We start from the raw sequence: 26121 nt of genomic DNA on the forward strand, positions 1-26121 counted from the left end.
TTACAATTTTACACAGTTGTATTTTCATTTTTATATGTATCTATAAAGCATGCAATTTATTATCAACTATATCACAGTCACATAACTAAAAACAATAAAAATGTTCAATGTTCCTTATTAAAAACATGATTACTTCCATGTACAGAACACACATGACCAAATTAAACCATAAACTTGAGAGTTTGTGCTTTTTAAGGTCATGGCAAATTTAAATGCAACCCTAACAAACCAGTTAAATAATAAATTGATTATTTGTGTACATAAATTTATTTAAAATATTTTTGTTTTGGTTATTTAAAAAAAAAATAAAAACTTTTTTTTTTTAACTCAACATGGATGGGTATTCTTGTTCAATGAGATGTTGTGTGTTCATTGTACAGAGACTGCCTGTCCCTGTATGGAGGGGCCTGAGCGCGTGTCTCTCTCGTTGGCACGTTCACGAACGTGTTCGGCCATGCCAGGCAGGCGAGAGAAGTAGTTCCGGGCCAACACATGCTTCTGTTGCACCTTCTGCATGAACACTTTACCGTAACCCTGTAAAAGATTAAAGGTTTCATAAATAGTTCATTTAACATAAGTGCAAATACTAATATTTATCTTTACCAGTATGAACCTTCATGACATAAGGTGATAAAAAAAGTTAATAACTTTTCAAACATTTGGAAAATGTGTTGTTTAATTAATCTTCCTCCTTTTACCTTAGACCTTTTGCTGAAGGTAATTTATATCGCACATACCCCTTAAAGACAGATGTTGGAAGAGGTTTGACATTTGAAGTCGTGTATTGTTATCCCCCTGCTTAGGGCAGAGGGATATAGAAATGGCGTTGTCCGTCCGTCTTGTCACCAAAATTTTCAGGGCTTTATCTAAGAAACTATAGAAGATATCAACAGGAAACTTCATGGGTGTATAGATATCAATAAGGAGAAGTGCCATGCATACGAATCGTAACCCTACAGTTTCTTAAATAAGAGTTATTGCCTTTTGTTTTTTTGTATGATGTAACTTTTCATGGCTATATCTCAGACACCATACAAGGCTTCCACATAAAACTTCATGGGTGTGTAGAAATTTATGAGAAGAAGTGCCAAGCACAGGAACCATTACCAAACACTTTTTAAAATAAGAGTTATTGCCCTTCGTTGTTTTTGTATGATGTAACTTTTCAGGGCTACATGTGTATATCTCAGATAAGCTACAAGATTTCAACATTAAACTTCATGAGTGTATGGATATCAATAAGGAGAATTGCCATTCATGAAAACAATTACACTAGACTAAATTATTTGTTTAGGATTATACAGAATATGAAGGGATTTGCACCCATACATAAACAAGTTAATTGACGGGGGATATCAAATCAACAAATTTGCTTGTTATTCAGTCCTCTATTTGTGCACTTGAGCAGAAACTGCTACAGGTGAGATATTGTGATCACCATGTGGACAATTTTTAGCTTAATAACACTCTAGAGGACATATTTATGACTAAATCTTTATGAAACTTTGCCTGAATGTTTTACCATTACAATACATATGCCAAGTTTGTGTCCAAAAACTAGGTCACAAGGTCAAATCTTAATAAAAGAACGGTTCAACAAAAACTCTGGAATATTGGTGTGTTACCTCCTCCAAATTGACCAGCTTGTCATGCGAGGCAGCCTCGTCCTTGGTGAGCAGGATACAGTTCCAGGGGGACCACTCCTCGTGCTTGTTCCAGCGCACCATCGTGAGGTCAAACAGGTCGTCCCACGCGCTCAGGATGCTCTGACCGCCCCACACCTTGTCCACCAGGTAGCGCAGGTCATGCTCCTGTTAGGGTTAAATAATAGTGTTTGACTTTAATAATTATTTAGTTTTTGATTTTAAAGGCAAGAATTAAAATGATTCACTCTCAGGGAAAACAGGGTTAAATGCATGTTCTTTCCGGTTTTCCAGTTTAGGCGGAAAAGGTTGTCCCTAATTAGCCTGTGCGGTTGCTGGGACAACACTTTAGGCACATACATTAAGGCCCATTTTCCCCTAGTAAGCTCAAACAGGTGGTCCCACATGCTAAGGTTGCTCTGACCTCCCTGCACCTTGTCCATTAGGTGGCACAGGTCATGCTCCTTTTTTTACATTTAACTGTCTAACAAAGAATCGTAAATATTTGTGATTTTAAAGGCACTGATTAACAAGTGCTGCAGTCTGTTAAAAAAGGGCTTAATGCATTGAATTTTTCCAGTCTAGGCAGAAGGTGTTGTCCCTGATTAGCCTGCAAAGACTGCACAGGCTAATCTAGGTCGACACTATTCGCACATGCATTTAGGCCAATTTTACCAGAGTGAATGCTCTGACCTCCCCACTCCTTGTCCACCAGGTAGCGCAGGTCATGCACATGTCGGGGTAAGATAATAGGCTGTATTTGAACACGTTTGACTTGTGTTTACAGATTTAAAATGTGATTTTTAAGGCAGAGAATTAATAACTTAATTGTAACCTGGCCAGTATGAGAAAGTTCAAATTACTGTAAACTCAATAATTTTTGTGAGCATGAATTTGATTAAAAAGACTTCCATAGACACATAAATAAGTGCATTTCTGATTTTGAAAAAGATAAACATGAGGAATTCGCTAAGGTCTTTTTGTTAAACTTAAGGATTTGAAGCACGCATTCAACAAAATATTAATGTCCCAGGAATTAAAATGATTTGACAGTATTTGAAACACATATGACTTTCTCAAACGATTCAGAATGTGATTTCATTTAAAGGCTGAGGATAAATAACTTGATTGTTATCCTAGTATGAGAAAGTTTTTGGATTGTATCACCAAGCAAATCTTAAGACTTAACTCTAAGAATGAAGAATATCCTTGGAATCGGAATATTCAAGAATTTCTTTAATTTTGAGTCAAAAGTTGAATTCGCTACCTCTATCTTCATCATACGTCATTTAGAACATTTTAAAACTGACATAATAACATGCATACATTAAAATGCTTGACATATTTTCATGGGTCTAAGTCTAATATTTGTTCTTAAGTCTAGGATCTGATTGGTGAATATGGGTGCAGATAAATACATTCTATGTCTCTCATGAACTGTTCATTCATGTTTGTTTTTTTGTATAAGGGGAATTGATGATAAATTTAAGTAGTCTGCTTTTTTTGTATGACATGAACTAAGTGTGTATCAATCATATACCAACAAAGTAAAATTAATTCAAGAAAAAAATAAGCATGCTTGCTGGTATTTGTTAACAAAACCACAGAAAAATTTAAAAACTGATATGCTAAAATGCAGATATTAATGTCAATATTCTACCTCCGTGGTGTAGTGGATAATATGGTGTCCCCCTAGCCACCAGGAGGTCATGCAAGCAATCCCAACTGTGGGAGCGTTTTTAAGATCTACCCAAAAGACACCAAGTACTGGTTCTACACAGGAACAGACTCAAGAATGTTCTATGGGATCGAGCTAAAATAAATAACTTTAAAAAATATTCAACTTGCCTGTAACAAGAAGGCAATCTTTGAACCGTCGCCATAATGCTCCTCTGCCTTTCTGAGCTGTTTAAGCATGTAGCGATAGTGGCTGTAATCCTGACGTATTCTAGCATCGTTGTCGATCTTCTCGCATCGGCGACACTTGCCCACGGAACGAGAGTTAGAGGAAATGGCGAAATCTGTTGAAGGGAGGTAACTGTTGCAGCTCGGGCAGAAGTAGATGTTCTTCCGAAGTACAGATGGATCTTGTGGAACCTGCCAGTCAATGAAGTGAAAGAGTTAAATATTCTTTTCTGTTTGTGATAATATATACATGCCTTATTATATACACGCTTGGTGTCTACAAAAAAATTCTTATCCCTTATTTAAATTATGTTACAAACATTTTCTTCTTGCTCTTTCCAAAATATTTTACCCAGAAGATTAAACATATTTGTGAGTATGTTGTTGCCATTCAAAAATCCATCACATTTGCTGATGATCAATAACAGACAGCAAAATCCCCTACCGTAAAGAAAAATCCAAATAGATGAGAACAAAACAGTGTATGTTCTACAAATATCTCTGTGGTGTAGTGGATACTGCGTCTGCCTAGCTACCAGGAGGTCACGGGTTCGATCCCTTCTGTGGGAGTACTGGTTCTACCAAGTGAACAGACTCGAGAGCGTTTCTATAAGACGAAAGCTTTCAATGCAATAGAGCTAACACAAATAGGTTTAATCCAGAACAGTGTATACCTTGAGTAACTTTGCTGCCTCCGGGTTGAATGTGGGTGTTTTGATGTACTGAAGGAAGAGGGTGGATATTCTCTTGCGCAGACCATCCAGGTTGGATTCCTTCACGCCTCTCATCAACAGGTCTGCCTCTCGATCTATGAGCTCTATTATCTCCTGTGTGAGCTTGCAGTCGTGCTCCTGAGTTGGTAAAAAAATCTGCGTTTTGGGAAAGGTGGGCTTAATGTGTGTGTGTAGAGAGTTGGCCCAGATTAGACTTTGCAATCTGTGTTTTGGGAAAGGTGGGCTTAATGCGTGAGTGTAAAGTGTCGGCCCAGATTAGACTTTGCAATCTGTGTTCTGGGAAAGCTGGGCTTAACACGAGTGCGTAAAGTGTTGGCCCAGATTAGCCTGTGCAATCTGCTTTTTGGAAAGCTGGGCTTAACACGTGTGTGAAAAGTGTCGTCCCAGATTAGCATTAGCCAATGCAATCTGCCTTCTGGGAAAGCTGGGCTTAAGCGTGTGGGTAAAGTGTCGTCCCAGATTAGCCTGTGCCATCTGCTTTCTGGGTAAGCTGGGCATAATGCTTGTGCATAGTGTTGTCCCAGATTAGCCTGTGCAAACTACACAGGCTAATCAGGGAGAACTATATCTGCTATTATGATATTTTTCATTTAAAAGAAGTATCCTCTTAGTTAATATACATTTAAGGTGGAGAGTGTTGGATATTGCGGACTGCAGAGGCAGAAGGACGATCTGTCATGCACATAGCCCAGTTTTCCAAGAACGAGGCTCATTTAATTGATCTTAATAATAAATGACAACAACTTTTGGGGCAATTGCGCTTTACTGGTACGTAAAAAAGAATGGAAAAGCGTTTAATTTTAGCGTTGCTAAGCGCTTAACATCTAACACCTAACAATCCTTTTTATCATTTATATTTCCTTAGTATCGGGGCTACTGCCCCCAAAATCCCCGCTTTTTCGATAGTGGTAAATAACTGTGTACTGGTAAACTGCAATCTAGCCGACTTTTTATTTGCCCCAGCAATTTCTCTGCTTCCTCCTTCGAATACTAGTATTTTGGCAGATAATGATAATGATGACAATGTGATTTATTTTGTTGTGAGAAAAAGTTTACTCCATTTTTGTCAATATTTTATGATTAACACATGTTAAGAGGGCATAAAATATGTAAATCATGCAATAAAAGATGCACTATTAGGATCGAGGTAAACTCTTATCATCAAGCAATTGCAATTTATGGCCCAACCTCATCGTAATCAGTTTGCATTAAACAATAGCTGAAACACTCAATAAGTTATAATAATGTAGTACACGAGCTCACCTTTACAGTATGTTTAAGCGTAAGAAGAACATCTAATCTTTCATCCTGTGTCAGGTACTTCATGTTGATGCTGTTGTAGATGTCGCGCAGTTCCTTGGCTCGAATGGTGAACGGGGTATCCATCTCTGTAGCCTTGCCGTCAAACCCCTTCCACCTCTTGGGGGCTGCTGCCTGTGAGGTACATAAGGCAACATTTGAAATTGGGCCCTGCTCTGGGAAAACAAGGCTGAATGAATGTGCATAATGTTTGGTCCCAAATTAGCCTGTGCAGTCCTCACAGCCTTATCTGGAACGAGACTTACTGCCTAAAGTGTTTATTTTTCGCTGAGAAGAGACTTCCATTACATGAAAAATACCATAAAAGCAAAAAATGTCGCCCTGATTTGCATGTGCAGACTGCACAGGCTAATCTGAGACGCCACTTTATCCACAAGCATTAAGCCCCATTGTCCTGCACAGCAGCCCAATTTGTATATGAGTTTTTTTTCCTATTTCTAAAGATATTAATTGGCATCAAATGAGGCAAAAAATGATGTTTCTATATATTGATCATGGCAAGATCACAAGCCAATTTGGTCAACTGGCTAGATATACATAAATGACACACATTTCTATAAAAATGTGTCAAAATACCACGATTTCTAATTATTTATGATATTTTTTGCAGCTAGTGGCAAAATAATTGACAAAAGTCTGCATGTTTAAAGCATAACAAGGAAGATACGCTCTGGATGGTTAAAATCAGATACCAGTACAAAAAACAAAACATGAACACACAAGATGCCCAGTTAAAGAATACAATCGTTTTAAGGTCAGGGCCTGTATTCATCAACCCATTCTTAAACTTAAGAAAAAAGAATAGACTTAAAACCAAGAAAAATACTTCCAGTAATTGAATATATACAGGCTTCCATTGGCGACTATGTCATAAACAAAATATTTTTCATGAAAAAGATATAAGTGGTTAATGCCAACTTTGACTCAAAATATAATATTTTATATAATATATAATATATTATATATTTTAAGACTTAATTCTAAGAATTGTTTGGTGAATATGGGCTCAGATCTCATACCTTATCAAGGAAGTCTTGTATCCTCATGTCCTTGTTCTCCCCGTCTGCCTCGATCTTGTGCCGTCCAATGGCAGCGATCAGCTGGGTCTCCTGGTCGAGTAGCATGCAAAGAGCGGCCTTCCGCTCAGCGCCAGACAGTGTCGTGTTGATACGTTCCAACTCCTCCAAGCGCCATTCTGACATTTGAAATATGATTTATTACTTCATGCTCTGCGAAATGGGGTTACAAAATAAAACAAGAGCACCGCCTTGCGGGTGCAGACCGCTCATCTATTTTCTTTTTAAACGTGAAGGGACTCTCATTTTCAATCACAAAGGAGGGAGGGGTGGAGTGAAGAGCGGTGCATTGTATGGGGGTGTGGACATTTATTACATTTTCTTCCAAAAATGCGAAAAAAAAGGAAAAAAAAAATCGGGGGGGGGGGGGGGGGGGGGGGGGGGGGGGGGGGGGGGTGGGGGGGGATTCTTGGGTGCGATGGTTGGACGGTATTTCAAACATAAAATAATAAAAATAAATATTTGTGTTTTTTAACCGTTTCATAAAAAAAAATTGGGGGGGGGGATGAGGTGGGGGGGTATAGTGTGAGGGTGTGGTGGTAATTTGTGAGATGATCTTAAAAAAAAAAACAACAAGGGACAAAATTGTCACAAAACCAGGTTTTCATTGTGAAAAAAAAATCTGATAAAGGGAGAAAACTCAAACTGAACTTTTGAAATGAACAAAAAAAATTAACCCCCTTTGTAAGTTTTTTTTTTTTTTAATCTATTTTTAGTCGTGGCGACCTTGACATTGGAGATATTGACGTGATTCTTTCGTGGGACACACCGTCCCATGATGGTGAACAAATGTGCCAAATGATTTTAAAATCTCACAATGAATGACATAGTTATGGCCAGGACAAGCTCATTTATGGCCATTTTTGACCTTTGAACTCAAAGTGTGACCTTGACCTTGGAGATATCGACGTAATTATTTCGCGCGACACACCGTCCAATGATGGTGAACAAATGTGCCAAATGATTTTAAAATCTGACGATGAACGACATAGTTATGGCTCGGACAAGCTCATTTATGGCCATTTTTGACCTTTGAACTCAAAGTGTGACCTTGACCTTGGATATATCGACGTAATTATTTCGCAGGACACACCGTCCAATGATGGTGAACAAATGTGCCAAATGATTTTAAAATCTGACAATGAACGACATAGTTATGGCCCGGACAAGCTTATTTCGCCAGCCCGCCAGCCAGCCAGCCAGCCCGCCAGCCAGCCAGCCAGCCAGCCCGCCCGCATTCGCCAATCTAATAACCAGTTTTTTCCTTCGGAAAACCTGGTTAAAAAAAAAAATAGGGGGGGGGGGGATTCGGGTGGGGGGAGGGGGGGTGGGGGGGGATTCTTGGGTGCGATGGTTGGACGGTATTTCAAACATAAAATAATCAAAATAAATAGTTTTGTTTTTTAACCGTTTAAAAAAAAAATTGGGGAGGGGGTGGGGGTGGGGGGGGGGGGTTTAGTGTGAGGGTGTGGTGGTCATTTGTGAGATGATCTTAAAAAAAAAAAAAAAAAAAAAAAAAAAAAAAATAGGGGGGGGGGGGGGGGGGGCACGGGCGATGGTTTGGGTGGAGTCTATTGTGGTATGTCAGGTAAGAGTAGTTTTGTCAAAGTATCAATCAAATCTAATCATAAATAAAGAAGTTATGGCAATTTTAGAGAAATTTAATAATTTGACCTTGAGAGTCAAGGTCATTCAAAGGTCAAGGTAAAATTCAACTTGCCAGGTACAGTAACCTCATGATAGCATGAAAGTATTTGAAGTTTGAAAGCAATAGCCTTGATACTTAAGAAGTAAAGTGGATCGAAACACAAAATTTAACCATATATTCAAAGTTACTAAGTCAAAAAAGGGCCATAATTCCGTAAAAATGACATCCAGAGTTATGCAACTTGTCCTTTTACTGTACCCTTATGATAGTTTGCGAGTGTTCCAAGTATGAAAGCAATATCTATGATACTTTAGGGGTAAAGTGGACCAAAACACAAAACTTAACCAAACTTTCAATTTTCTAAGTATAAAGGGCCCATAATTCCGTCCAAATGCCACTCAGAGTTACATAACTTTGCCTGCACAGTCCCCTTACGGTAGTTAGTAAGTGTTGCAAGTATGAAAGCAATAGCTTTGATACTTAAGGAATAAAATGGACCTTAACACAAAACTTAACCAAAATTTTCAATTTTCTAAGTATAAAAAGGGCACATAATTCTGTCAAAATACACACCAGAGTTATCTAACTTTGCCTGCCCAGTCCCCTCATGATAGTAAGTAAGTGTACCAAGTTTGAATGCAATAGCATTGATACTTTCTGAAAAAAGTGGACCTAAACGCAAAACTTAACCAAAATTTTCAATTTTCTAAGTATAAAAAGGGCACATAATTCAGTCAAAATGCATGCCAGAGTTATCTAACTTTGCCTGCCCAGTCCCCTTATGATAGTAAGTAAGTGTACCAAGTTTGAATGCAATAGCATTGATACTTTCTGAGAAAAGTGGACCTAAACGCAAAACTTAACCGGACGCCGACGCCGACGCAGACGCCGACGTGATGACAATAGCTCATAATTTTTTTTCAAAAAATAGATGAGCTAATAAGCACCACTCTTGGATAATGGGGTATAACGCAGAAGTGTAAAGTGTCGTCTCCGGAACGATGCTTTCCGTGTTTAAGTTGTTTTTTGTTTAAAGGAGGTGTCTTTTTAGTGACAGTCCAGTTTAGACTGAAAGTGTCTTCCTTCCTGCAAAGTCTAATCAGGGACAGCCCTTTCTGCTTTGTTGGTATTGTTTGTTTAAAGCAAGTCTCTACTTAGTGAAAGTTCAGTTTAAGCAGATAGAACAGGTTAATCTGAGACAAAACTTTATGCCCATGTAATAAACCCCGTAATCACATAGCAATTAATTTACTTTCACCGTAGAGACAAGCTAACATTATGTTAAACAAAATCAGACTTGCCTTATGTAGCATAATAAATCGAACTGACATCATTTCATGTAAAATCGAACTTTTATTCTATCAAACTTTCACTTATGTCATTTGATATCAAACTTGCAGTCTGTCATTAACAAAAAACGTTTTAATTGTGTCACCAAAATGAAAGTTACATTCTATAGTACGTTTGTTGTTGTCAAATTTTGGTCCTTTATTTGGCTCCATTCCCAGTGTCAAAAAGTACATATTAAGTACATAAATACATTTTTTCCAAAATAACTACCAAAAATTCCCAATAGAAGGTTTCCAAAAATATTTTTTTATTTTAAATGTTTAATTGTAAAATAAATGCAAAATTTACTTAATTTCCCTAAGCAACTCTAAGGATTGAACCTTAGTAAATACAATAGTTTACTGGATTTTTTGTTTGGAAGAGATTTCATTTTAAATTCCATAAAAGCGAAAAGTGTTCTTATCTGGGAACATACTTTACGGACATGTATTAAGCCCTGTTTTCGCAAAGCAAGCTCAAATGCAGTCAAACAAAGATTGTCATTACTTACTTTCCAAAGACGGTGGTACAACAGATCAACTTATTTTCCAAAGCGTGGTACAACAGATCAACTTACTTTCCAAGGCGTGGTACAACAGATCAACTTACTTTCCAAAGCGTGGTACAACAGATCAACTTACTTTCCAAAGCATGGTACAACAGATCAACTTACTTTCCAAAGCGTGGTACAACAGATCAACTTACTTTCCAAAGCATGGTACAACAGATCAACTTACTTTCCAAAGCATGGTACAACAGATCAACTTACTTTCCAAAGCGTGGTACAACAGATCAACTTACTTTCCAAAGCATGGTACAACAGATCAACTTACTTTCCAAAGCGTGGTACAACAGATCAACTTACTTTCCAAAGCATGGTACAACAGATCAACTTACTTTCCAAAGCGTGGTACAACAGATCAACTTACTTTCCAAAGCGTGGTACAACAGATCAACTTACTTTCCAAAGCATGGTACAACAGATCAACTTACTTTCCAAAGCATGGTACAACAGATCAACTTACTTTCCAAAGCGTGGTACAACAGATCAACTTACTTTCCAAAGCGTGGTACAACAGATCAACTTACTTTCCAAAGCGTGGTACAACAGATCAACTTACTTTCCAAAGCGTGGTACAACAGATCAACTTACTTTCCAAAGCTTGGTACAACAGATCAACTTACTTTCCAAAGCGTGGTACAACAGATCAACTTACTTTCCAAAGCGTGGTACAACAGATCAACTTACTTTCCAAAGCGTGGTACAACAGATCAACTTACTTTCCAAAGCGTGGTACAACAGATCAACTTACTTTCCAAAGCGTGGTACAACAGATCAACTTACTTTCCAAAGCGTGGTACAACAGATCAACTTACTTTCCAAAGCGTGGTACAACAGATCAACTTACTTTCCAAAGCGTGGTACAACAGATCAACTTACTTTCCAAAGCGTGGTACAACAGATCAACTTACTTTCCAAAGCGTGGTACAACAGATCAAAGTCTTCTTTGTTCTTGGGATTCATCCTCCTCTCAAACTCTTTCTTGATTCTGTCGGCTTTCTCTTTCTTTTTGCGAATCTCTTCCAGCCTTTCAAATTCGAGCCGTTTTCGCTTGTCCTCTTTTAATTTAGCCACGTAGCGTTTTGCTAACCAACGTCTGTAGTATTTTTGTAAGATTATAACCTGCATTAAAAGATACAAACTTATCATACAGTACTTTCAGACAAACAATAAATATGAATTAACATAGAACAGAAAGTTTATTTGAGAATTAGGCATATACAGCTCATTGTAATAAAACAACAATAAAGCAATCATAAATACACATGCATCAAAATAACAACCTTTTTTATGCATTTTGAAAAAAATATAAGAGTTTTGTGAGAAAGTAATATTAAAGAGTGGCGCTTAATATTTTAACAAAGTTAAGTGAATATTTAAAATCCGTTGTTGATTGAGAAAAAAAAATGTGCAGTTAGAAATTATATACACATATATCAATTCTAGGAAAAAGATGATCTCTTATTAAGCTATAAATGCTCGGCTCTTAGTTTAAAAGCTTTAATACACATATGCATATAATATATCTCTTTATGAATTAATTTTGTTTCATAATCATTCCATGCAAAACATACTGTAAGTATACTGAGAACACTAATAGTGTAGAATATACAGCAAAGCATTGGGAACACACGAATTAACAGTCACTTGCCATTACCTGAGTAAGTATCATAGCATGGTACTCGTCAGCTGTAGTGTATTTTTTCGGCCGCACCAACTTGTCCTCCATGTTGGAAATGAACACCCCGATTGCAGTCATCTGAGTCGCCATGTCGTTTGTCGTCTGCTGGGGTCGATGGTGTTGCTCCACAGTCTGAGTGTCGCGGCAGTTTCTCTCCACACCAGAGGGCGCTCTAGGTTTCTGCATGGTTTGTGCAGACGCGTGGTGATATTCCACAGAAGTCTTCTTGTGTCGATAACCCCCGAGAAATGGCTTCTTGCGGGTCGTACGCTCGATTTCAACCACAACATCTTTGTAGGTGCTATCTTCTGTTAGAAACATACAATAAAACACGATGACAGATATCTTTCAAGAAAAACATTCTTGTTTTTATTTGCTATAAACCAAATTCAAAATTAACATTAGGTGTAAAAACACAACAAGAATTAGCCTATTGAAAGCAGCAACAGAAATTTGAAATAAACTGGTTATAATTAAAAAAAATATATATTGTGCAAGAAAGTTAGTTTGGTTTATTTAATTTTTTTACATACTAAACCTGTTTCAGCCAAAGCCCTTATCAGTCATATTAAAATCCACAATGACACAACAAATAAAATATTTTTGTTTTATATATAAACTAGTTAAAAAGGCAGCTATCCAAACTTGCACTTCGTCAACATCCAGTCAATGCAACATATAACTACTCTGATATGCACTTTGACAGGTTTGTATTCCTTTAGAAAATCAGATTAAATACAAGACCTTTCTTACTAGATTCAAGTTTCAATGGTTTTATTTGAAACACTAAGGTACTGATGAGCAGCAAACAACATAAAACCTGCGAGTAACAGGCTGTTCTGGTTTTATGCTGTTTGCACATAGCCTTTTTCACTTTGCTCCTGAGCAAGAAAGGGTTAATCGCATACCAGCTTGTACCCGAACTGTGATCACGTCTGGCATGTGATATTCCTGGCGGGGTCGGTAAGCCTTGATTGGCGTGTTCACAGGGTCAGCTGACTGCAGCTCCAACTGAATCGTCCCATTGGGCCCCACCCCCAGGTCAGCTAGGGTCATAGAGTCTGTCATTGTTTTACCTGAAATAGGCAACACTCCACATTTGACAGTGTGTACTTTTCTCTCATTATTTCTTATTACTTGCAGTGATTAATTTTGTTTGAAATTGGGTCTGGTATTCCCTCCCATTCCCAATGGAAAAAAGAATGTATTTTTCCCATATGGAACCTTACATTTCTCAATTAAAGGTTTCAAAATAAAATCATATATTTTTTAAGATGTAAACTTTCTTTTTCATCTCCCATCCAACTATATAAGTTCAACCTTAGTAAATATAATACTGAAAACACTTTTGAAGCATTTTAATAAAAACAACTATTATTTCCCAATTTAAGTCAAAATACCGCAAATATTCCCACACAAAGGGACCCAGCCATTTTCCAAATTTTGAAAAAACACACACTGATTCGTAATTTTCTTGAGCCATCACATTCTACAGTCTACTTGTATAATGCTTTTGAAATTTCTTTCTTCTTAAATTATAAGAAAAAACAGCTACATTGTAACCAAAATTTTGTTTTGGAAAATGTATGGGAAAATTGTATGCTGTGAAATTTAGACAAAGAGAAATTAAATTTTCAGATTTTCATCTGGATTTTGAAGAAAAAAGTTGCCACTATATACATTTTTAACCAAAATGATTTCCTAGGAGTGTAATATTTTAAAATCATATACTTTCAGATGATATCACTAGAATCAGTTTCAATAAGTGCTTTTACAATTTGAATCCCATGTGAGGTACAGAGTCGCAGGATGGAGGGAGTTCAACCGCCACCAATCCCAACTTTTGAATTTTAGAGGTGCCTATCTTCTTTTATCTTATGAAATATAATTTTTCAATCAGAGATTACAAACAGTCCATAAAAATAATGTCTGAACCAGCAATATTATTCCTTCTTTACTAAGTATCGAAAAACTGCACTTTCGCATTTAGGAAAAAAATTAAATAATGATCCCAATTAAAGGTTTCTTTTTTTTTTTTATTTAAATAAAATGCAACATTTAGTTAGTTTCCCTATGCAGCTCTATTGCTTGAGCCTAAATTAGTATAATATTAACAACTAACCAACAAACAACATTTAGTTATAAATTTTAAAGTATTTGGGAGCAAAAATCAAATACACCAAATTCCCAATAGGAAGACTTCACAACGCGAATTTTCCCAATTTCAGGAGTTTTTGCGCACAATTTTCCCAATTGGGCTGGTACCAGTACATTTCCCAATTGGGCAAAAAATCCCAGTATGAACAATTACATGAGTTGGCTGCATAATACAAGCAGTAACTTCCCAGATGTTAAAATACTGAGTCTCTTTATTGGTAAACCAGCCTCAACTAGATTTTTATTTAGAATAGACTTTCCTGGAAAACAAAGAAAAAGGCCCTTATTAATGAAGGAAAAAATCCCTGGACACTCACCATCGAACATGAGCAGAATGAGGTTGACGGGCATCTTGAGCTCTGTGCTGAAGTGCTGCTTCAACTGCTCCAGAGTTTGGCCAAGTACACACGCCTGGGTGACCACTTGACCACTTGGCATCAAGACAAACTTCACTGAAAAACAAAGGCATGGTAAGGCACATCCATTCTCAAGGGGTCGCCATGGCATAGTGGATAAGGTGTCCGCCTAGCGACCGGAAAATCATGGGTTCCATACCAACTGTGGGAGCGTTCTTTAGATCCCCCCATAGACACCAATTACTGGTTCTAGGTCCAGGAAATGAACTCAAGAGGGTTTCAAATAAGCCATAGGCTTGCGATGCAATCAAGCTAAAATAAATAGGTTTAAAACTAAAACTGCTCTCGAGGGAAATCAGAAATACTGAAAGCTTGAACCTATTTATTTAGTTTAAACCTATTTATTAAAGCTTGATTGCATAAAAACCTATGACTTATTTAAACACTATTGGGTCAATTTTCTGGGAGAACCAGTGCTTAAAAGCTTTAAAGGAGATCTGAAGAATGCTTCTGTAGTGGGGATCACACCCATGTCCCCCAGGTCACTAGGTGGACACCATTCACTCCAAGCCACGTAGACCTCTAATAAAAATAATTGATACATAATAGTTATGATTGGTTATTGTTTTCAAATAACACAATAACAGGAATATTATTGTTCAACACATTTGCCATCAACAAAAGATGTAAAATATTATACTTTTATAATATTCATAACATTACAGGAATTGAATTTGTTATTCATTCGACATTCTAAATAAGACAATATACCAAAGTTACCTGCTTATATCAAATCACCAAATTAAGCATGCTACATGACATTGGTTACATAAAGGGAATTATACAAAAGTTATTTAAATGGAACTAAAAAAAATAATTACAAAAAGTTTAAATAATTTAAAATTCTGATAATCTCTCAAAAAATGTCTGTAAAAAAAATAAAAAATGACCAATTACCCGTAGCTGTAGCCTCAAGATTGACCTTTGACCTAGGTGTCTGAGCGGTGGGGTCAACATCGGGCTCGGGCTCAGCAGTCTTCTCTGTCTCCATGCCCTGGTGGGCCTGAACAGGCGAGGGTGCTGGGGCAAGGTGCTCCGGCCCCTTGGTCTGCAGATACACATATGCCACATAGAGTCCCATGAGGATGAATCTCAAACAGTCAGCAACATTTGTTATCCCCGCGCTTTTTGGAGAAAGCATGGGGATTATGTGGTTATCTCCGCCGTCTGTCCATCCGTCCGTCCTCGCCACTATCTCCTCCTATACTCTTAGCCCTAGAACCTTGAAACTTACACACATGGTAGCTATGAGCATATGTGCGACAGTGCACTATTGGGAATTTTGATCTGACCCCTGGGTCAAAAGTTATGGGGGTTGGGGTGGGGCCGGGTCAGAGATTTTCACTCATTTTCTTTAGGTTATTTTACATTAACTTCTTTATTTCTACACCAATTTACTTCAAATTGATACTGAACATCTCTTATGACACTACGGTCAATCTCAATTATGCATGGCCCCCATTACCAACCCTGGGACACCCCTGGGTCAAACATGCCCCCTGGGTATACTCGTCGGCCTCTGCCCCGCAATTTCTAGTTCAGAATTGTTTTATAGGGCTCCCCCAGGCTAAAAATTTGTGAAGCAAAAATAACCTATTTAAGTCTGAATTCTTATTATTTTGGATATTTTATGGGTGATTACGACGGAAAACTTCATGACAAAAGGAAAATTCTTTAGCTAAATTGCCTTATTTGTAGCCATTTGCTAATTAGGAGAATGGCGGAGTAAGCCATGATTTCACTTTATTCGTACCAGTAATTTAGTTTAGCTATGCCATAGGCATCACAAAATTGTAACCACTATTTTGGTTGAAATATAATTATTTATCATTATGTTTGTTGAAGTTTTATAACTTTAGTTTAAATTTCAAGGTGAAATTCTTTTAAATAAAGGAAATAACATTATTTTTGTTTGGTTAGTTACAAAGGCATTACAATCATACATGTAATCATAATCATGGTGCTTTATGAATTTTGTTGAAATATTTTGATCCCCAAATCTCAGTTTTGTAACAAATTACTAAATTTGTTATATCATGTGCATGTAGAATAAAGAGTATAACCTATTTAAATAGGGTTGGAAATGACGCCTTTAAACTGAATTGGAAATTGCTATATGCAACCAGCATAAAAACAGACTGTTCAGGTTTTATGCTGGCAGCTGCTCATCAGTTCTTAGGGTTGAAAATAAAGTCTTTGCTTTAATTTAGTTTAAACCTATTTATTTTAGCTCGATTGCATCGAAAGCCTAAGGCTTATATTAACGCTCGAGTCCGTTTCCTGGGCCTAGAACCAGTACTTGGTGTCTTTGGGGAAGATCTAAAGAACGCTCCCACTGTGGGGATCGATCCCATGACCTCCCAATCGCTAGGCGGACACCATATCCATAACACCACAATGACCTTTGTCTTTGATTTAATTTGAATTTTTAACAGACTACAATCACTTTAAAATGTTTATGTATGTGGTAAAGGGTTAACTAGCACACCTTATGCTGAACAGGTTCATCTTCATGCGTGTCATCTTCATTGATCGGTTCTGTGGGGTCTTCTGCAGTTGTTTCACCTTCTGCTACTACAGCCTCCTATATTTGCAAACAATATGAGACTTGTTCTGCAAAAACTGGGTTTAAAGCATGTGCCAAAAGTGTCTTACCAGAACAGCATGTGCAGTATGCAAAGGGTAATAAGGGACAACACTTTATGCAAAGGGTAATCAGGGGTGTGATTGAGGCAAAGTCAGAGGGGAGGAAAATTCTGTTGACTGATTTTGACTTTGCGAATGGCGCGCATAACGCAATGACAAACATAAAAATAAACAACTTTTCGAACTTCATAACAATATTTCTTTATAAAAACCTGTTAAACTTCACATTTAACATACTGAGGATGCAAAGTAAACAGTTAAGTAAGTATTTATTGTGATCAATAGCAGCAGTTTTTCAATGTATTGAATGACAGTTAATAGACTAAATATAAACAAACACACTTGAGTGTTCTTCTGGTGTTAATGATGTATTAACTGAGTTAAATTAATATATTTAATTTGTTTACCTTTCAATATCTTGCATTTCACATCTTCACTCAGTTCAAAGCTATTTCAGTTTACTGAACAGCGTGACAAACATAATAAAGCAGAATATGCATATGAATCTGATTATACACAGACCCACAGACATACAAAAATCAAATCATGTTTGTCTATTTCCATGTTCGAACGCTACTCTCTTAATTGTTTTACTTCCCGAGTAGACTACACTCCAATTTGCAAACACTGGTTTCCGTGACAAAAATTCAGTGGGCACATTTCTTAACAAAATATGTGTTGCTTGTATCTAAAACGTAGTCTTTTTTGACAAACACATTTCATTATTCCTATCAGACTAGGTGATGTCAGTCGTTTATTCGATTGCTATTTGTTATTTCAATAATCTTAATTTTCCCTTCACAACGGCGCCATTTGTAAACAAATCACAGAGCGCATTTTAAGAACACGATTTTAATTGGAAGATTGGGAAACGACAGCCAATTATTTGGCTCGTTTTAAAAATGCTAAGGCAGAATCTACCAGTGTAAAATGCGGAGAGATTTCGCGGGCCGCAGATATTTCCGGCCGCTTATGAAATACGTCCGCGGAATCGGTGGTAGCCCCTCTCCCCCACATTTTTTAAAACGAATTTACGCAAATCTCAGAAGTGACATCCTGGGCAACCCGATCCGCGGAAATCCGCGGATCCGCGGAAAAATCACACCCCTGGTAATAAGGGACAACACTTTATGCGAAGGGTAATAAGGGACAACACTTTATGCAAAGGGTAATAGGGACAACACTTTATGCAAAGGGTAATAAGGGACAACACTTTCCGCCTACACTGGGTTTTTGTTAACTCTTTCAGTGCTGGAACCGAATTTGGAAGGCCTTTGCAAACAATTTGGGTTCAGATGAGACGCCACAGAACGTGGCGTCTCATCAGAATCCAAACTGTTTGCTATTCTTATAGTATCATTTGGAAAAAAATCAAAGAGAATGCTAATTTTAGAAATTCAGCAGGCGACATTTTAGCAGATTACAAATTTCCCAGCATGCAAAGAGTTAAAAAGAGACTTCCTTTCAACGAAAGTGTCGTCCCTGATAGTTTTGTTCAGATTTCACAGGCTAATGTGGAATACATTATACACACATGCAGTACGCCCAATTTCCCCAGAAAGAGGCTAATTAGCATAAAGATCAAATCCAAAAAAAGCATCATAGTGTGTCAAAATATATATAATATTATCATTAATTTAGAAGTCACTGTAACATGTTATTTATCATATGCAAGGTAGTTACATGCTTGGATTTTCAGTAAAAATAAATACTGGAATTGCAAACAAATTTAACTTTAGTTTCCTTTTTTTATAAATGAGCTATTCATGTTAAATGATCTTCAAGTATAAACTGTATTTTCAATTTTATGAAAGTGTGAATTTATAATACAGTGTTTTAATCATAAATGTAAACAAAACAAGGGACAAAATTGTCACAAAACCAGGTTTTCATTGTGAAAAAAAAATCTGATAAAGGGAGAAAACTCAAACTGAACTTTTGAAATGAACAAACAAAATTAACCCCCTTTGTAAGTTTGTTTTTAAAAAAAATATATTTTTAGTCGTGGCGACCTTGACATTGGAGATATTGACGTGATTCTTTCGTGCGACACACCGTCCCATGATGGTTAACTAATGTGCCAAATGATTTTAAAATCTCACAATGAATGACATAGTTATGGCCAGGACAAGCTCATTTATGGCCATTTTTGACCTTTGAACTCAAAGTGTGACCTTGACCTTGGAGATATCGACGTAATTATTTCGCGCGACACACCGTCCAATGATGGTGAACAAAAGTGCCAAATGATTTTAAAATCTGACAATGAACGACATAGTTATGGCCCGGACAAGCTTGTTCCGCCCGCCCGCCAGCCAGCCAGCCAGCCCGCCCGCATTCGCCAATCTAATAACCAGTTTTTTCTTTCGGAAAACCTGGTTAATAAAATAACACATCAACACTGTCAATGCTACAATTAAACAAAATTAAGGCATTTAAGATTAATGCATCCTCAGATGCTTTTTTGTTTTTGAGCGTTTCCATGTATTATTGTGTATGTAATCTGGTTTCCTACATGTAGTTAACCACTTAAAAATCAAAACTTGTTAACCAATAACTGATTTGGTGCATGTTGCCATCCCTTATACCTATACATATAAAGGCACTAGATGGCAACAAATATTTTAAAGATATAATAAGTGCAGGGCCCTCACACTACTTTGGGCGAAGGGGTCTGCAGCCCTTAGGAGGGGGAATTTTCGCGGCGTTTCCCTTTTTGGGGGATTTTTTTACTTACTCTCTCATTATTTCATTTGTACGTGCTTGCACTATATTCATTGCATTTTTCATAATTTAGTATGTTTGAAAAGATTAAATTGAAATGGAATTGAGATATAATAATCATGAGACACATCTTTCTATTAAAAAAAAAAAAAAAAAAAAAAAAAAAAATTAAATATTTTTTTAGGGGGAATTCCCCCCCCCCCCCCCCAAAAGGGAAAAAAAGTATACTTTTCAGGTGGGGGACTGCCGCCGAAATTCAGCGGCAGATTTGATAGATTGAGGGCCCTGAAGTGAAAACACACCAACATTCAAGTAACAACAAAGCTTAATTATAGCTGAAGTTGAATGCTCATACTGCAAAATCATTTATATTTCATTTTGTCACACATGAGATTTCTTGTTTGTTAGTTAGTATTTGTACTAGTTTAAGGACATGTAACTTGGTGGGTTCCTGATTTTGAAAAAGTCACAGACAAAAGTTAGAAAAAAATTCCTTGATCAGAAGGCTGAGAGGTTGTAACAAGAGTCCTCAATAAATTGGGGTAAAGGAGTGACTACAGGAGGTGCCCCATGTTTATCACATGCCAATTCATAAGTCCATTTTAATGAAAAAACTACGACATTCACATCTATCTTTTTTGTTTATTTCAAATGAAACACACATATCTCTTTCAATCAGGTTTAATCAAATGTCATTATCCGCATTTAAGTCTGACCTAAAGTGTGTAAACTCATAAAAATACAATATCCCTGAAAAACGCTATGAATGTAATGCAGCTTTAGTGTGTTTACAGGGAAAATCAAGTGTTAGCAAAGCACACAGTGTAATGCACTTTCAACAGTGTAGTACCTGATTTGAAAACAAGTGTAGTACCAGATTTGAAAACAAAGACAGGATGTGCATTACGTTTTATATTATTTGTTCATGTCTACCGTAATTCGGTCTTTAAAAAATGAAACATCAAATCAAATTTTATTTAAAGTCGGTACATGTGCTACAAAGAAACATTAGCTATGAATAGCTATTAGCCAACATAAACACGGGAAATAATTGTTCATTATAATCTTGAATTTTTGGATCAGTCTACCCACCAAATCTAATAAAATTAACATTACAAAAATAACAATGATTTTGCAGTTTGTGAAGGGTTAGTACCTTTTGGGTGTCTTCAACTCTTGGGGTTTCAGTTTCTCTACCTTCTTCTGTCACTTCCTATATAAATTTGTCATTAAATAGTTATTTCACACACTGAAAGTTATACTGTGCTCAAGAGAAATTTGTGCTAATTAATTATTATTATTGATTATGTGAGGATCAAATTATGAAAGTTTTCTTAAAGATTCATCACACACAGTCCGGGGAATAAAAAGATTGAGAGGGAGTGATCTTGTACCTGGTTTTTCCCTTCTGTTTGATCATCTGCCTTAGGTACGGGGTCTTCTCCTCTGCCATCATCAGGTTGATCTTGTGTTTCATCTGTGAGATCTTGATCTGGAAATTCTTGGTCTGCCATCTTGGCCAATCTGTTTCAATGAAATAGAGGTTGCTATGACGCATATTGCCTTGTATGGAATATTTTAATATAGTCCACTTAACCAATAAACCTACATGAATAAACAATATATACTGCAGTGAGTATGCCATCATGTACAGGGGTGGCGAAATCAAATGTCCGAGTTGCCCGAGTCGTACATTTGCTTGTCTGGGCAACTGACTTTTTTCAATTAAGTTGTCCGTGGACAACAAGTTTTTTAAAAGTCGCGTCCAGGTATACAAAAATACATTGTATTAAAGCCGTAATTAAGTTTTACAAAACCGGATTTTGACACATTGTCAGTGCTATTTGCGAAGCAATCAAGCTAAAATACGTGCACTTTCCTGCGCAGTGATCTCCCTTATTCTATATGAGACCGGGAGAATGCCGTATTTTCAACATTCGGCCCGACTGTTAGACAGTGTACTGACTGGTTTCTTTATTTTTACAATCAGACGGAAATAAAAAGTATCAATCTATGATAATCAAAACACGGTCTACCTTGTTATTTAAGACGACTTTAATGGTAAAGATGAAACTTTTTTTTTTAATCTTCAACAACGGAGCAGAAACTCGAAGCTTTGAGCAGCCCACCTCCCAAAAAACTAAGAAAGATTATGATAAAAAAATATGAGCTAAGTAAACGCACCAGAACATTTCAAGAAACTTGGCTAACGATTTTCAATGGTTACCAGTTTATATAATCAAATTGCTACCAGTAGCGGAGCCTCAGTCTGATGAGGTCCACATATTGGACTAGTTTAATTTGTTAAGATTACAATGTACTTATGTTCAGCACATGTTTTAATAACACTAGCTTCGCAAGATTTAAAGTTTGAGAAAGTCTTTATTATATTGTTTATAATATACTGCTATAATGAATGTACCATTGAAATACAATTATAAACAAAACAAGCAAATCATACTCATTTTGATATATTCCACATTATTTAACATTAATCAATAAATGCGTTTATAATTTATATAAACATTAACGGACAAGTGTAGTTCAGCAACAGGCAAGTTAAATTTTCTAAATGGTTGTCCGTGGACAAGTATAGTTTTTTGAGATTTCGCCACCCCTGATGTAAGAGCAAACTCCATGCAACCTCTGCAGGTCCACTCTGTTGTATTGCCATGTAAGGTTGGAATCTTGATAAGCAATTGGACATTTGGTAAGTTTTTTCAGACACACACAATGATCAGGGCTTGACACTAACTTTTTTTACCTACTGACCCAAAGGACCACCAGCTTTCAGAAATTACTGGTCCTCCAAGATTTCAAGTAGTCCGAAAATTTCTATGTTATTTTACCTAAATTTCAACTTACTTTCCGAACTATCCAAAATGTATTGTGCATAAAAAGAAAACTATTAGCTTTAGTTTTTTTAGGCGGAGCTTCAACCACCCCAGGAATAAAATTCCACATCGCGAAAAGTTGTAATCTTAAAAATACACAAGTTTACTCTCCGGCAATATCAAAACATTATCCTGTGCCCTCCAGTGTAAATTCGCACAGTAAACAAAGTATATTCTGATGTTACTAAGATCGATAAAATGCTGATTATTGCTGCTTTTTCAAAATAATAAATAAATACCATTTTGTTCATTTCTCTATCCGAAATCTTCGAATTTTATGTTAATTTGTATATCGATCATGGCGAGGTCAAGAGAAATTTGTGGAACGCAAATTGATTTTTTGATCCGACAACAGGTTTTTGTCACCCGGGCATCTAGAAAATTGGAATTTCCAATATGTTGCTATTTTTATCCCAGTCTCCAGTCGGCCCATAAAATAATTATGAAATTATCGGTTTATTATGAACATATAAAGTTGTTTTATTGATGAAAACAGCTTTCCACCAGTATTTCACAATAAGCTGGCCAGGATTTTTAACTGGTCCGACGGATCAACCAAATTTCTAGTTTCACTGGTCCTCCCTATTTTTTACTGACCCCGGGTCAACGGACCACTGTTAGTGTAGAGCCCTGATGATAACGTTTTTTTCCCAACAGTATGTCTAACAAGAGTACCGCATAATGGGTGCCACATTTGGCTGCGGGTGCAGTTTTGAATAAATGAAAGCTTGTCAGAATTTTTTTTTTTTTTTTAGAGGCAACAGTGACCGTGACCTTTGACCTAGTGACATGAGTGTGGCATGTAGTACTTATTAAGGTGCAGCTACATATGAAGTTTTAAAGTTGCAGGTTGAAGCACTTTGATTTTAGAGCCTATGTTCGAAACCTTAACTATGACAATACCTCAGGTTTCTCCGAAAACAGCTGAGCTAAAAATGAGGCATGTCAACTAATATCCTCCAGTGACCAATTATTGGTGTATTTTCAAGTGTAGTATTGGAAGCAAAACAAACAAGAGGGCCATGATGGCCCTGTATCACTCCACTGTTTTTTATGCGAAAAAAGCGTGCAATGCGCATGGGTTGAAATGTACTCAAGCATGTGACTTTCTCTTTCTATCCCTCGTCCCACTGGGCCCTTAAAGTTGAAAGGGTGAGCATTTTTATATATGGAAAACGTTACTATGGTGTTAACTAAACAGACTAAAAAGCCCGTGAATTGTCGCACAGGTCCTTTGCTTATAACGTTACGGTACATTTATCTCTCCAAAAGATGTTGTCGTTCTTTCTATTTCACATATTTTTAGATGCTGAAGATCAAATCTACGCATTTGATTTGAAACAGATTCACAAGACCCATAGGAATCAAAATGCCTTAAAATTTTACCAAACGACACATTTTGGACTGCCCCAATTTGAAAGAGGTTGCAGACGACAATTAAATTGTAATGGAATACAAAGGAAATGATCAGGTAGGGTAGAAATAATTGTGATAAAAGGGGAAATTGCTCATCTTCTTGAGCAATTTCTCCTTTTATCACAATTATTTATAAAGTCAACAGCTACAAACCCGTAAAATCCTTTTAGTGTTTGGTAAAGGGTTAATAATCTCTGGTTCCTTCTTAGAGCGTTTCACACATTTATAACTAGAAATGGCACGGCAGAGGCCGACGCGTATCCCCACGCCGAATGTTTGACCTAGGTGTGCCCCAGGGTTGGTAATGGGGCCATGCATAGCTGAGATTGACCGTATTGTCATAAGAGAAGTTCATCATCAATTAGAAGTGAATTGGTGTAGAAATGAAGAAGTTATAGTAAAAGGCAATTTTGGGTGGGTGTGACATATGTGGGCAGGGCGCCCCAGGGTTGGTAATTGTGACATGCATAGTTGAGATTGACCGTATTGTCATAAGAGAAGTTCAGTATCAATTTGAAGTGAATCGGTGTAGAAATGAAGAAATTATAGTAAAAGGCAACTGCGTAACAGGGAAATAATTTGAACAAATTTGGTAGAGGACTATTAGATGTCACTACATACCAAATTTAGTAGCCCTAAGGCTCTATAATTATGAACAAGAAGATTTTTAAAGTTTGCACAAAAAATGGCCTTATTTAAGCATATGTTCATTTTTGTGACCCCCGGGATAGGGTCAAATTTGACCCCAGGGGCATAGTTTGAACAAACTAAGTAGAGAACTATTACATGTCACTACATACCAAATTTGGTAGCCATATGCCATATGGTTATGGACAAGAAGATTTTTAAAGTTTTCACAAAATAGGCCATATATTTTTAGCATATGTTCAATTTTGTGACCCCCGGGTCAGGGTCAAATTTGACCCCAGGGGCATAATTTGAAGAAATTTGGTAGAGGACTATAAGATGTCTCTACATATCAAATTTGATAGCCCTAGGCCCAATGGTTATGGACGAGAAGATTTTGAAAGTTTTCACAAAAAAGGCCTTATAATATAAGCAAATTTTGTGACCCCCGGGGCAGGGTCAAATTTGACCCCAGGGGCATAATTTGAACAAATTTGACCCGAGGGGCATAATTTGAACAAATTTGACCCGAGGGGCATAATTTGAACAAATTTGACCCCAGGGGCATAATTTGAACAAATTTGAAAGAGGTTCACCCCAGGAACATTTGTGAGAAGTTTTATCAGAATTGGACTTGTAGTTTAGGAGAAGAAGATGTTTAAAGAAAAAGTTAACACACGGACACACGACGGACACAGGACCATGACATAAGCCTCTGGCCAGTGGAGCTAAATACTCGGAGCCGATGCATGTCATGTCATCACAAGAGTTTTATTTTTAATGTAAACAAAGTCATGGATAATAGGTCTCCACCGATAATACGGTAGGTCACCATATGATAATTGGATATTTGGCTGTGCACACTGGGTTAGTATTTGGATAGCAATTAAGTACCCACATGTGGAGTAAATGTTTTATTTCTTATATTGAATTCTTGTTTTATACTGAAGCTCTTAATTTTTATGTTTACATTTATCATTTAAAATAAGCATTTTATGAAGAGCTAAAAAAGTCAAAACCTGTGAACAAGTCCCTTTAATTTTTTTCGGTAAGGCCTTTACAATTCATATGCATCCAATGACATAATTAAAAATAAGGCATACTTTCAGATAAAATAATAGGCAAAAAACAAATATACTTAAATATTGCTGGTGCTGCATCGTACCTTTTAAAAATCACAATTCGATGAAAATGTTTATGGTGGTGGCCATTACTGTCCTTGTTTAGATGACGTCATGGCAACGAGACGCTCTTTTTCGTATGCATGATACAACCAATATCATTGGTCAATTCGCATGATATGTCCAATCAAATTAGTTATACCATCGCGTTTTTCCTAACGG

General features: G+C 36.9%; 1 protein-coding gene across 1 annotated transcript; it reads right to left on the minus strand.

The window, feature by feature from the left end:
• Positions 1 to 26095, minus strand: LOC127881617 (IQ and ubiquitin-like domain-containing protein). Its single transcript, XM_052429663.1, has 15 exons — positions 25944 to 26095; positions 21236 to 21365; positions 20998 to 21054; positions 16960 to 17055; positions 15369 to 15519; positions 14373 to 14507; positions 12807 to 12974; positions 11875 to 12206; positions 11129 to 11339; positions 6622 to 6797; positions 5546 to 5716; positions 4223 to 4399; positions 3492 to 3740; positions 1626 to 1811; positions 1 to 534 (listed from the first exon to the last, which is right to left on the minus strand). Exons 2-15 carry the CDS (start codon positions 21353 to 21355, stop codon positions 370 to 372), a joined length of 2394 nt encoding a protein of 797 aa, XP_052285623.1. The 5' UTR covers positions 21356 to 21365; positions 25944 to 26095; the 3' UTR covers positions 1 to 369.
• Between the last annotated feature and the right edge of the window lie 26 nt (positions 26096 to 26121).

Source organism: Dreissena polymorpha, chromosome 5, assembly GCF_020536995.1.
Source record: "Dreissena polymorpha isolate Duluth1 chromosome 5, UMN_Dpol_1.0, whole genome shotgun sequence".
Lineage (NCBI taxonomy): Eukaryota > Metazoa > Mollusca > Bivalvia > Myida > Dreissenidae > Dreissena > Dreissena polymorpha.

Coding starts and splice junctions, on each gene's coding strand:
- LOC127881617 (XM_052429663.1), bottom strand. CDS start 21,355: ATGGCAGACCAAGAATTTCCAGATCAAGATCTCACAGATGAAACACAA. Junction 17,056..20,997: donor GAGTTGAAGACACCCAAAAG/GTACTAACCCTT, acceptor TTGCAAATATAG/GAGGCTGTAGTAGCAGAAGG. Junction 14,508..15,368: donor TCTTGAGGCTACAGCTACGG/GTAATTGGTCAT, acceptor TTTGTTTTTCAG/TGAAGTTTGTCTTGATGCCA.